Source organism: Passer domesticus, chromosome 2 (genome assembly GCF_036417665.1).
Source record: "Passer domesticus isolate bPasDom1 chromosome 2, bPasDom1.hap1, whole genome shotgun sequence".
Classification (NCBI taxonomy): Eukaryota; Metazoa; Chordata; class Aves; order Passeriformes; family Passeridae; genus Passer; species Passer domesticus.
Window position 1 is genome coordinate 74701011 of NC_087475.1, and position 13351 is coordinate 74714361.

At 37.5% G+C, this 13351-nt stretch overlaps 1 protein-coding gene across 4 annotated transcripts in view; it reads right to left on the reverse strand.

Annotated features, from left to right (window-relative positions):
* Positions 1-13344, reverse strand: part of ATM (ATM serine/threonine kinase) — a 56468-nt gene extending 43124 nt beyond the window's left edge. For 3 of the 4 annotated variants that reach the window (XM_064409354.1, XM_064409352.1, XM_064409355.1), the window contains exons 1-18: positions 13234-13344; positions 11439-11539; positions 11241-11353; positions 9891-10036; positions 9308-9472; positions 8351-8516; positions 7846-8084; positions 6921-7084; positions 6510-6679; positions 5598-5969; positions 4878-5072; positions 4437-4532; positions 3744-3969; positions 3487-3618; positions 2653-2778; positions 2440-2529; positions 1327-1495; positions 491-690 (exon numbers count right to left, since the gene is read on the reverse strand). In XM_064409354.1, the coding sequence (XP_064265424.1) occupies positions 491-690; positions 1327-1495; positions 2440-2529; positions 2653-2778; positions 3487-3618; positions 3744-3969; positions 4437-4532; positions 4878-5072; positions 5598-5969; positions 6510-6679; positions 6921-7084; positions 7846-8084; positions 8351-8516; positions 9308-9472; positions 9891-10036; positions 11241-11353; positions 11439-11510 (2841 nt within the window). In that variant the 5' untranslated portion in view covers positions 11511-11539; positions 13234-13344. Of the gene's footprint in view, positions 1-490; positions 691-1326; positions 1496-2439; positions 2530-2652; positions 2779-3486; positions 3619-3743; positions 3970-4436; positions 4533-4877; positions 5073-5597; positions 5970-6509; positions 6680-6920; positions 7085-7845; positions 8085-8350; positions 8517-9307; positions 9473-9890; positions 10037-11240; positions 11354-11438; positions 11540-12655; positions 12892-13233 lie in introns of those variants that run through there. The other variant, XM_064409353.1, reaches the window with a different exon arrangement.
* Positions 13345-13351: the final 7 nt, after the last annotated feature.

Here is a 13351-nt window from a genome sequence, read left to right on the forward strand (position 1 = left end):
AACAGTACTTGGAAAAATAAGTAGTCAAAAAGAAAAATTAGGAACTTTTTTTGTTAAGTCTTACACAAAACCATGCAGAAAGACACCTATAATCGGCAACTGCATGTTAGACTGGTCATCTGTTCATGCAAACACCACCACACAGTAATACAGATCATCAAACTTCTAGTTCTGGCAGTTAAAAATATATCCTTTGTAAACTAAGCCACAGATATTATTCTACTGCAGAGACTATTTCTAGTTCTTTAACAAATAATTTATTATAAAGGCAAGATATATATTTTTCTCAACTCTTTATTTTCTGGCTTACAAATTCCAACTGCTGTTTTCCTGATGACAACACACTTCAAAAACACCAAATGTACTCATTTTAAGTCTTCCCAGGGGACTGATAACAGGAGAAAGACAATGTGTAATCAAGAAGACGATGCAAATTTAGTAACAGTACAATTACAGAAGTGGCTCTGCTGTAAAAGCCCCTCACACTCACCATGTGCAGATGCAGTGGCTTAGTGCTGTCAAAGACACTGCCTTCAGTCAGCATTAACAGCCTCCTCCGAATATCACAGGCTCGGAAGCTCAGTGCCTGAACTCGGACTGTAGTTACACAAATACATAAGAACCTCACAATTTCAAGGAGAAGTAAATCCTGTTTTGTCAACTGTTCTTCAGCTAATGGGCTCAAAGCACCTGGAAGTAAGATTCTCATGTAAGAAATGCTTCTCCAAAGACAACAGAAGAGGTGATAACATTTTAAGTCTTCGCAAAACTAATATAAGTTCTCAAAAAAGACAGAGTACAAGCAACCTTTATGTTAATTTGTTACTGAGCAGCTAGGGCATTTTAAAAATTTAAAACAAAAGGCAACATCAGTACTTGTAGCTCCTAACAGGAATAAACAGACAGATTTATACTCTTCCCTCTGAAGGTCCAGATACATTCTCAAGAATTATTGATCAGAAGAAGGAGAAAAGTTAAATAGGACTATTTTTAAGATAATGAAGCACAATCTAATGAGACACAAGCATTCTATAGACACATTTTCTAGTCTTTTCTATGCAAAAACTTCTGACTCTGAAAAAGTTAGTGTCTCTTCTTGCCTTACTTGATTTATAACATTAAAAACAAATTACTCCTTTCTAAATGAGCTCGAACACTTCATTAACATCTTTAAAGCACTGATGAACATTATTACTGCTTAGAAAGTAACTGGTTCAACCACTACCTGCTTCAAATACTAATAATGCAGCAAAATTTTGTACCTTAGTAAGTTTCAAGCAAAGAGATACTTGCAAAACCAAGCTTTTGGAAGTAGAAAAGACTTACCTGTTGCACTTTGCATGTCACCAGATTCATTTGTATCACTGATGTCAGTCACTGAATGATCATCAAACAAACCGTCAGATGCTCGGTTATCTACTTCCATTATACTCTCCTCAGGATCATTCCTGAGATCCACTTCTCCCAGTACACTTGGCTTTCCAGTAACTGTCATCTGACAAAAAGACCACAGCCTTTTAAAGTTGTTTTTTAGGGACAGAAGAAACATCACAGACACAGCACAAGGAGAGACACTGCAGTTTTCCAGTGAACTAGAACAGGGGAAGAAGTAAGGGTGACACAGAATTGATGGAATTTCATCCTTTGTAATAAACCTGTTTTCTATACACTATCTGAACTGTTCTCTTTAGGACAGAAACTTCCTCAGACAGATACTGATTTCTGCATTCTAGATTCTGCCAACGACAATGTTAGTTTTTAAAAAACAGTTCTTTTCTTAAGACTCACCAACTTCTCACCATATTTCATAATTAGAAAGAATTTAAAAGGAGGCATGTGATTTTCTGAGGGCAAACTAATTACTACTTTCCCTATCAGATGATAAGTTGCACAAGGCAAAACCCCCAGCTCTTCCTCATCTGAAAAGCAGGAATTTGCCTACCTAGACCTGACTACAGCAGCATGTACTAAAGAGAAGTTCTAAGAATTGTGCAGTGATGTGCCATACTTCCACTTTTCCCAGTGGGAAAGGAGTCATTTACAGTAAGATTTACTATCCACATAATAAAAACAAAAAACCCCGCTCCTTTACAAGTGTATTAACATTAACTGTCTAGTGGTATAGAATTATTTTGTATACACCTCTACTGCAAGAAAGTAATAAAAACATGAGAAACAGCATAGATTTGTTTTTTAATGTGAGCTGGAATGCTAACCTTGATCAAATGTTATCCATCTGCTCCTTTTTTTACCCTAAGCCTGTGTTCAAATGTTAAACAGCAATGTTTCCATTTAGGAACTTTCTACACAACTCAATGTATTTCAATTTGTTTTTTTCAGTAATATGTATCTTGTTTGGTTTGCCTTCAGATTACTGTGCTGTAAAAACAATCCCCTCGCAGAAGAGCACTGATTCAGAAACAGACAGAATGTACTTACCAGATTCTTGCAAATATCTATCAGATCGTTCATAAATTTTGATGTTAACAAACGCAGGAATATATTAGACAGCATCTTATTAGCACTGTTCTGTAAGGAAGCAAGAGGCACAGATAGATTAATAATTTTTTTTCAGTAATTAAAGGTATGATGTACTCAATTTCCTGATCTCATTCATGTAGAAAGAAATTTAAACTCGTTTATAAACTTTACCTTGGTACAATTGCACAAACATTTTGTACACTGCATTATCAAGGTCCTCAGTGCGTTGATCTGGGTATCTTCATTTAGTTTGTTTTTAGATTGGGAAATGCTTTCTCCAGCATAATGAATGAGAGACTAGTAAAAATACAACATGGTTAGAAAACCTCAGCCCTTATACATTGGCACCTACACAGTACACACATTTTCCCAAAAGAAAAGGGTTCTCATTCATACAGCTTTGATATTCATAGTGTGCATCAATGAATCCACATTTTTTTTCTGTGAGTTTTGTTGTGCTCATTTTGCTCAAGTAGTGACAAAACCATGGCTTAGGTGTGCTTGAAACAATTACATTTTCATCAAAAAAATAAAAATACAACACATCTCCATAAAGTGTAAGTTTTGGGTTTCTGTATTTAAGCCAAGAACCACTCAGATAGTACTAATAATAAAAACAATAGCAATAGCAGTCTTCATACTGGTTTAAACCATCAAATTATCTTAAATTCCTGAATAAAAGACCTACAAATGAAAGGACTTGTTATCCTCAAATTAGTCCTTTTTCTACATGTCCATGACTTCCATTTTTTGAAAGGCGCGACTCAGAAATGTATCAATATTTGGAATAATCTCCACTGCAAAACTCATGCACGGGTGTACTGAAAGAATTTCAGCAACTCCTCTCCTTCAGCAACAGTAACAAATTTAAATCTCTCTAAGCTGTTTTCTTCTGAGGGGATAGATGTGCTCTAAAAATGTGTCAGTACAAGCAGAATTTTACGAATTAATTTATATTCAATGCTTTATTTAATTTTAATAGGTCCCAAGTGCATTACTGCTTACCTTAGCATTCTGGAACAATGCTGACTTACAGGCATCCTCCTCTTTAAAAATACCAGTGTAGCAATAGCAGCCCAGAACACCAGCCACGAGACTGACACAGCGGACAAGGTGCTCTGCAGCAACAACCTTAGACTAAACCAAATACACAGTATAAATACCAGCAACTCATCACCACAAAATACAGACTCCATACACTTTGCCTTGGAAATAGATTGTTTGGGAGCACAAATGCAAGGATGTAACAATTTCTAACTTACCATAGGACCACAACTGCTTAAAAGTTTTTCTGACATTGCTAAAAGGCAGTTCTCCAGTGTTTCCCTAAGATTTTGGTTGATGGCAAGTCTTGAACCAGTCACATTTTTATCAGCAACATTCACTCCAAAGTTAGTGAAAATATCCATTTCATCAAATGTAGTCTGCAGGTACAGCTCTTCAACATCAGAAAAATTATTTTCTTCTTTCCCTTGCACATGTTGCTCGCTTGAAGAAGAGAAACAGCAATAACTTACAAGTCTTACATACTATTATTAAATACAGGAAATATACAAAAGCAAAATAAAATATTTTATCTTTTTGTGCTTCTGAAGCCTGGCTGACCTTTACTTTCTGACATGACTTTCACTGTGGAATGGACAATATCATTCCAGCTCTACTTGAACTGTAAGGAAACATGAAGCCTGTACACAGATCATACCTTCTGCAGTCATGGAGCAGCATCTGCTTTGTACTGGGGTCCCTGACCTCAGCCTACTTGACACAGCTGAAGCAGAAATCCACAAAGCCCCTGAAACTAGTATTTTTAACTTCAGGTAGGTAAGTCTTGTATCAGAACAAGTTACACACATTTTAGTCTTATTAAGAGGAAACTGGATATAGTCCAAAGCATTGATGAAAGATGCAGCAGCAATCCCACTTAAGTACCTATAATGACTAATTTAAAAACATACCATTTAGCATCATTTTGGAAAAAGATCATGGAGGCTCTGCAGTTCTTCATTGTAAGGCTCACAAGAACTTTTTGTAATACAAGATGAGGAAAATCACTGAAAGAAAGAAAATGTTTTTCATATTTTCTTGCAACCAGACAAGCTCTTGGGATTCCTGAAGCACACACAAACATTGACCAGATTAACAGGGTATCTTCAATGAAATTTAAGTTTTCATTGAAGATTTCAAATGCATAGGTCACATATCTGTCATGATATCGACAGATAAACAAATTATATCCCCAGAATGACATTCTACAGGAAGCTGAAAAACCCTACAGGCTCTGCTTAAGATTTAATGTAACAGAATTCTGCATTAATATAATACATTTTTCCCTGCAGATTTTTTTTTTGGTGTTACAGGGTGAGCTTACATGTAAAATTATGCCACAAAAACTTTACCTGAGGAGCACAGGAGGCAATTCTGCACATTCTTCTATTTCTTCCTCCAAGTAGCTGGACAGGAGCCATTTCATTATTGCCTCCCTTACCACAGAACCCAGATTTCTTTCAGAACTATTCTGTTCCACTCCTATGTCCAAATTTTCTGGCACTGAATAGGCAGACATCACCAACGATAAACAACATACAGCAGAACTGCAACAAAAATGGAACAGGGATCTGTGAGAAACCATGTGGTATTTGTTGATTAGCACTCTAAAGCAAAGTGAGTATTTCTGCATGCACAGGAAGCATCAAGTACATAAGCAAGTTAAAAAGCATGCGTACTGGTCAACTGCTTCATTAAAATCTTTGCATTTTCATTTTTCTTGGCTATTACAGACATTTCCTACTTATCTTAAAGACTATGTCAGAGTACTTATTTCAGAATAAAAATTCAGAAGAAAACATGCTTCTTAACTTTAAAAAATCAGTATTTGCCTGTCAGATCTTTAAATTTTTAGTCCATTTTAAATTTTAGTATATTCTAAAAGTGAAGATGCTTGCCTCTTCTGCCTCTGCTTTCAGTCTTACTACACATTTATGATAATTTCAAATGCTTAGAACATAAATATGTGCAGTTCTTGAATAGAAATACAGTCACAACAACATTAATATTGAGTAACACAGTAAAGAGAAATGTGAATCAGACACAAGACACTATCCTTGATTCCATTTTACCTCGAAGGTTTGCATGTAGGTCCTGAAAATATCTTCCAGAGCTCCTTATCTGTTACAACAAGGTTCCCTTGAATCATAGCTCCAAGCAGCCCAAAGCTCTCAGCTTCAATTTGCTGAAGGCTAACGCTGCGAATGGTAAGAGTCCAGATCTTGGCCCAGGTTCTCTGGAGCTCCAACTTGTGGGTGCTTTTCAAATCAGTTTTCTGGGCTTGACACAAAGCCACCTCTGTGAGACACTTCAGCACGTACGGGGTCCTTTCTCCGCGGCGCTGCTGAGGCAGTAACTGGTGAAGGACATTGAGTAAGGCAGGCAGCTCACTGCTAGGAATACTCATGGGATACTTGGATATTAGCTGACTTGTAATCTGTAACCTTGAGAACACAAAGTGAAGCAATTAATACCAAACATACAGAATAATTTGCACTTTCGGAAATAAACAAACAAAGCCTTCTTCAATTGCCATTTCTCATTTACATTTTACAGTACTTAGCTGATTTGTTTACTACCAAAAGGTAAAGATTCAGTATTTCTACCATTTTCACTTGTAAAGACTGCTCATCTAGCCTCACTATCACTAACAGCTTCTTACAGTTCAGAGGTCCCTCGTGACAAACAAAATACCCCTCAATCAAGGTCCAAGGTAAGAAGCCAGGCCTTGGAACAGTTTTCAGGACAGGTATTACAAAAAACTGTGTGAATAGACCACAATGGCCAAACTCTTACAGGTTACTGTACCATGACAATGCCAGCTTAGAGCAACTTTTCAAATGCTCTGACAATCTAAGTTCACTGCTTAGATATATAATCACAGCATGTCCAGCCCCTCAACTTAAATACACAACATATTCAGGAGATTGTTAAATGTAAAAGATGTCTGGAGTGATACTTTTTCCATGTAAAGATGTTATTACCAAGGTATGACATCAAAATCCTTCTGGGATCTCTGCAGGTTGTCTCGAATTACACCCCAGCCAAGCTCAATCCTCCTGCGCTTGTTCGGCAGCGTGTCCTCACTGGGCTCTCTTTGTGAAACAGCATAAGACTGGGTAATTTCCAGGACTTTGGTATCCTCTGTAAAAACCTTTCATAAAGAGAAATTTTAAAGTTTGCAAATTAAAGAAAAAAAAAAGCAGCAGTATGTACAAGAAAACTGAAATACTTACAGCCTAACAAGAAACACAATGAAATGCAGTATAATACATGTCTAAACTGTACAGAATTAACAAAACACAACAGAATATAGATAAAAGATATGAATACTTCAGCAAAACATATGGCTCAGTAATTATACAGTCAATCTTATATTCAAACAAAAATGTTACCTGATGACAGATATCAGCCATTAACTCAATTAAATTTTCCTTTACAGCAATATTGCGTGAGCCTGAAGAATACTTCCCTCTGCTACTGATGAGATTTATTTCATTCACCAGCAGATCATACAGGTTATGTAAGATGCTTTGCCACTTTGTTAAGTCATATGCACCTGTACATGCAAAAAGAATTAAAAGATAGCATGTATCACCCACCCGATACAACACATAAACCTACCAAGACAATGCAAAATACAGACAAAATCTGAGTAAGGCAAACAAAGTTTAGCAAGTGCAGACCTGAAAATTCTATACTTTAGAACGAATAAAGTAAAAAAGGGGAAAAGTTAAGAGAGCGTTTAATCAGGATATAGAAGTAAGTAGGGTAGGAATTAAGTTTGCAATAAACAATTCCTCATCTAAGTGAAAAGAATACAGTTAAAGGTAATGGATAGATTTGTACCAAATACTAAAAAAAACTACGCTAGAACTAAAACAGACCACAACAAACATAATTACTGAGTCATATCCTCTGCCCAGTTTTATAGTGTATGTCACACTCGACTAACAGTAGTAATTTCTGGGTTTAAATAGATCTGGTAAAACGCCAATACCTGTGGCAATCTAAACCAAATCTAAACTATTATTTCCTTTCCCCAAAGACTTTGTATTTTCATTTAGCAATTAAAACTGCCTTTTGATTAAAAGATGCCCCAAGCTTTAAAGGACTTAACACAATTAATACGGTCTTAGTGGATACAATTTGAAAACTCCTTTTCACTTTCACTCAGTATTAACCCACAGCATAAAACTACTGACAAATAATCATCACTGCCACTAATGTTTCCAAGACTCAGTATCAAAATTCTGAGTTGGCACAATAATTTAAACAACCACATGCAGCAGTAAAAAGAAATTAAGCTTTTTATTGTACCTTTTCCCTGAGTTTTTGCACCCTTTGGATGATGAATATGAACTTGCAGACGAAATAACTCAATTATTGATTCTTTCAGGGAATCCTTTGGTCTATACTGAGTCCATATGTAAAGCACTGTAGGCAAAATTTCTTCCCCTAATTTGCAAATCCGTATGCGACAGTTGTCAGCAAACTTGTTGCAGAAGATATTCATTGCTCCAACAATATGATCCAGGCCTGCAGTATTCTTCTCCTGCCTGTAACACAAAACCTAACACTCAAACTTCCAAGAGAAATAACCTTATTTATTTTCATAAGTATTGTTTAAATGCAAATACTAGCAAGTAACAACATTCAGTATAGTATTTGCCTAACAAATGAGTATTAGAGAAATTCCTTAATTGCCACTCAAAAGCAGAAGAAAATATATCTGAAGAATTATTACCTGTTATTACTCAAGTCTAATCCCAAGTACTTAATATAAGTTATTTTCTAGCATACAAAAGGAGCACTTGCAACATACCTTGCAGACTGCATTGCTTTTGAAAAGAAGACAAGCATGTCAGAACACAACCCATCAGTTTGGAAGCAGTATCCTCTTGTAAGTGTGTGAATTATCCTAGCCACTAAGGCTCTATTAATGCTCCCAGAAGGTTTGAGATATAAATGGCCATACTGGGTCAGCAAATCTGCAAATGTATAAAAAAAATGCAGATAATTATAAACATATGTATTACAGAGGATTACATGAAAAAAATCTTGACACAAAATATTGCATTAAAGATACACAGACCACCACTCTCTGGTCAACAGCTGGAATCCATGTTCCTACTTTCAACAGCAACAGATCCCTGATTTTATAAATAAAAAGCTGACTTCTCTAATGTACTCCAAGAATTATAAGCAAGCATTAAGGTGAAATCACTAGAAAAGGTTACAGTAACTTTTACAAAGATTATATACCCCTCCTTTAATAAAGGCAACTTGTTTCACTTACTGGATTCAAGTCTGACTTCCTCTAGATTTATGGCCTTCAGCCCTGCCTCACCTCAGTAACCAAATTCCACTGTGCTCCTTACAATCTAATGTCAACATTTCTTCTGCCACACTTCTTGTTTTTGCCCACACACAGACTCAGCTAACTTCCATGTTCCTAAAGAAACCAACCACCACACAGCAACCCACTGGCTCTCCATGCCTGTGTTCTCTTCCAGTGACCTGTGCAGACCATCCATACATGCATGACCTGATAAGTACAGAAGTGCTTATGTTTCAGCAAGAATAGACAAACAGTACACAAAAAGAAAAAAAAATAATTCCTAATCTTTGTTGCTTTGTTTACTTCAAGTGTAAGCCCTTAGAGGCTGACACTGCTTTACTCCATATTTTGTGCACTACCTCACAGAACAGGACATCAAACAAATTAAAACATACTTCTACAAAAGGAAAACATATTTCTCAGCAGGCTCAAAAATCTTACCTGACCACTGCTGCTGGGTTATCTCACACCAGTATTTCCTTACTGACAGGATATCCTTTAGGAGTATACTACTACAGTCAGAACCATAAGCAGCACAACTTATTGGATCTCTTATAATTTCCATTACATAAATCAGAAGTTCCTGACATTTCAGTCTGGGTCCTCCTATATGAAGAAACAACAAGAGATTATTTAATTAACTCAAATTCTGCCAAATAAATCTGGAATTAATTGTTTGTACATGCTACCTAATTAAAAACCAAAACAACAAAACCCATAAACTTACAGCTCTGAAACAGTTCTATGAGGAAATATTTTCTTAAACTGTTTCTAAAATATAAATTACCAGTGAGAGGATATATCAATTATAGAGACATTGAGTAATTAGAAAAACACACTGTGAACATCAAAAAGGACAGATAAGGAGCACAAATGATGGATTCACATTAAGATATTTAAATAGCAAACATCTGGAAGCAAATATGATGAACCCTACATTGGTAATGTCAAAGTTAAAATTCAAAGTTGAAAGCAAAGCACCAAACCAAACCAGTATCTCTACATGATAATGTGTATTACTGACGTTTATTAGCACATCTGATGAAGTATTTGACCAAGCTTCCAACTTCTTGTATCTTTTTCTGTCTTGCAGTCTGGGTTGAAGCAGATGCATTTGGTTTTGTCAGCTGCAGGTTTTTAAGTTCTTTCTGGAAATATTTCTGCAGGACACTTCAAAAATGAAAGAGAGATTAACCATGGATCTGCTCATTTATGACTGAAGTAAAATAGGAAAATGTTGGCTTAGGCTAAAATGCCAGTTCCTGTTCTTCTCACAATTCTAATTATCAAAGATGAAACTCAATTGAAATACACTACAGTCCAAGCATGACTGGAAAACAGTCTATAAAAGGAGATGCAAGTTTTAAAGATAACCCAGAAGCAACTTAGAGTAGGAACCAAACTTTCCTTTAAAGTTTGCACAGTGCTAAACATACAACTTACAACTAGGAAAGAAAGCATTGTTAAGTATTTTTATTTATGCCGCAACATTATAAAACAAAATAATAAGAAGTACTTATCATTGCTTTTATTGGGAAAGCCTTCAAGTCCTATTTCCTTATAATTCAAAGTTAATATATGGATCACATCTTATATCTATGAATAAATTAAACTTTTATCTGTATTCGCCCCTGCAATTGCTATAGATTTTCTGGCCTTCTATTTGATTTCAGTTTAGAGGCTTTATTTTTGTATTCCTCCTGTGTATTCCCAATACATTACTGTCTCTAAAGCAACACATAAAATGTATCAAGTACTTTTTATGAAACTTTTGGTATACCTGTGAAACAAAAACTATTCCAATGCTGTCAAATTAAAAAAAAACATAATGGAAAGCAGGAATGCAGGAACCCATTAAATGAAAAGTAATAATTTACATGAACTTTCACCATGAAATTTAACACTGGCTGAAGCTGCTGTAAGAATTTATCACACTCATGCTTAGTAAAGTACACCTGAAGCATACTGTACCAAAGATTAGCCTCTACAAACATGCCACAGTCCTTCTACTGTGTCTTGAGGAATTCAGCAACAAGAAACTTTAACAAAGCTACCTGTAATCCACATAAGAACTATAGATTGAAAATCCAAAAGGAAGAATAATTTTCCATTTAAGAAAGTAACTATTATTTTTGCAAGGAAAAGAATCTACCCAATTAATGAGTTTCCTAGCAGTTTTCAGTTGGGATAAGTGGCACTTTTGACCATTTTAAACTTACTTCCTTTGGAGATTAAGGTAAGTAATTACTTGTTTATAAGCTGACAAGAAGTCTAAATCAATATACAGAAAGCATTAAAATAGGCCTAACAAACAAAAGAATGATGTGCCATTCAAGAAAATTGTGACCATTCACAAATAAAACCAAGAAATTACCTAAATACAGCATCCCAGTTGAGTTGTTTTCCTTGTTTAGAATCAGAATTCCGGTCCAGCTGGAGAACTGTTTCAGAATCACGGAGAAGTCGCTTGAAATTTTCAATTTCCTTCTGAAAACGTATTACAAGAAGAATAATTGTTTATGATTCCCTTCATTGCCATTTGAAGTACAGTGCCCAAAAGAAAACTTGTTACCCTTCGCTCCACAGCTTTCTCATTTTCAAGGCGACGACAACAAACCAGCAGATCGTGCAATGCAAGACTCATGGTTCAGCTTAAAGAAGAGTCATTTATATCTGCACACAGAAGAAATAGATAAAACAGTAATTATTGACCACACAGCCAAGTAAAAAAAGTATACTGAAAGTCCAGTATCAAACAGAACCATGATGTTCAATGTTTCAAGGAAAAGCCCATTTGCAGCTGGGTCAGTCTTATTGGTTGCAAAACTGAAGCAGTTTCATGTCAAGAATGCAATTTGTTCCCACAGAAAACAGTCACAGAATAACTGCAGAGAGCCCCTTCACATAACTCTGACTTCCTCCCTTCCTATGAGTGCTATTGGGAGGACAAGTACAGTAAGAACGGCAGAGCTAAATACATTCTGGCAAGTGGCACTAACTTTCAGCAGCTCTCTTAACCTGACACTGTCAGAAGAAGGCAGCACTTGGAAAATGCTCTCTCATACTGTACATTTTCATAGGTGTGCACTATCTATTGAAATCCCCCAGGGATTCGACATGTCAAAGGATGATTAAGTATCAATCATACAAAAAAAATCTACTTTTTCCTTCTGTGAGCACTTAAAATTACACCTCCTCTTCTTTGACAGAGGTTGAAATTGCCTAGACGTTGCATTAAAAAAAATTATGATGCTGCAGATCACAAGCATGACATTCTATTTAACTGCCATGTTTCTTTTACACCCTTAAAGCAGACATGACAGAAACCCTGTTTGGAAAAGACAGATCACACAAGCTGGAAGTAACTCCAAACACACGCTGCCGCTGTAATAAGCAAGGGAGAACAAGCATTCATGATACACAGCACTGCATCTTGAGTGCTCACATAAGAATATAAAAATAGCCATTTAATTAAGTAAAACTTTAAATATCTACTGTCTTAGACTGCATTTATTTCCTTTGGCTTCAATCAAGATCAGGCTGGGACTAAGTACAATCAGAGATTTGGTGACTGATAGATGCGTATGCAAAATAACACATTTTAAGTGGGAAGGCTGCCTGTACCGTACAACTGCACTTATTTAAATTAAGTGTTCCTTTACTAACTTCAAGAATCATGGAATATCCTGAGTTGGAAGGGACACACAGGGACCCCCGAAGTCCAATTCCTGGACACAAGAATCACACCATATGCCTGAAAGTGTTGTCCAAAGGAGCTCTTGCACTCACAGTTGGCTGCGAGCTCTTCCCTGGGGAGCCTGTGCCAATGCTCAACCACTCTCTGTCCCTCTGGTGGTTGGGCACTGGAACAAAAACTAACCCAGCAGACTTGATGCTTTTGCTGGAAACGAAACAGAAAGAAACTTTCTGAACACCAGTGGCTTCTGGTGCGCTTGGTCAAAAACTGTGGCAACAGAGGTCGTCTGCTGCAGGGCCTGGGCATTCAAGAAGGCAGCCCTCTCGTTTGTACTTATTGGTATTCCAACAGCCATAACAAAAGCAGTGAAAAATTCCCAAGAATTAATCCACTTCTCTTCTTGGTTACACAGTTTTCCAACTACCACACGACAGCCGCCTTCACGCGCTACACGACTGCCACACGGGAATGCGGGCGCACCAAAGGCCAGCAAAGGCCTTTGAGCCCGGCTGAGAGGGGCTGGCTGAGGCGCTGCCAGGTGCCCCGGCACCGGCACACAGGCAGCGCCGAGCAGCAGCTCCGGCCCCCGGCAACCCCGGGCCGCCGCCCCCCGCGCGCCGCCCCTCAGCACCCGCAGCCGGGGCCGCCCCGCCCGGGCCCGGCCCCTCACCTCGGCCGGGGCGCACGCAGCCCCGCTCCGCTCCGCTCCGCGCCGCCGGCAGCGGGGCTCACGTGTGGAAGCAGCGGCTGCGGGCGGACCTGGAAGCGGATGAGCGGCCGCGGCGGGT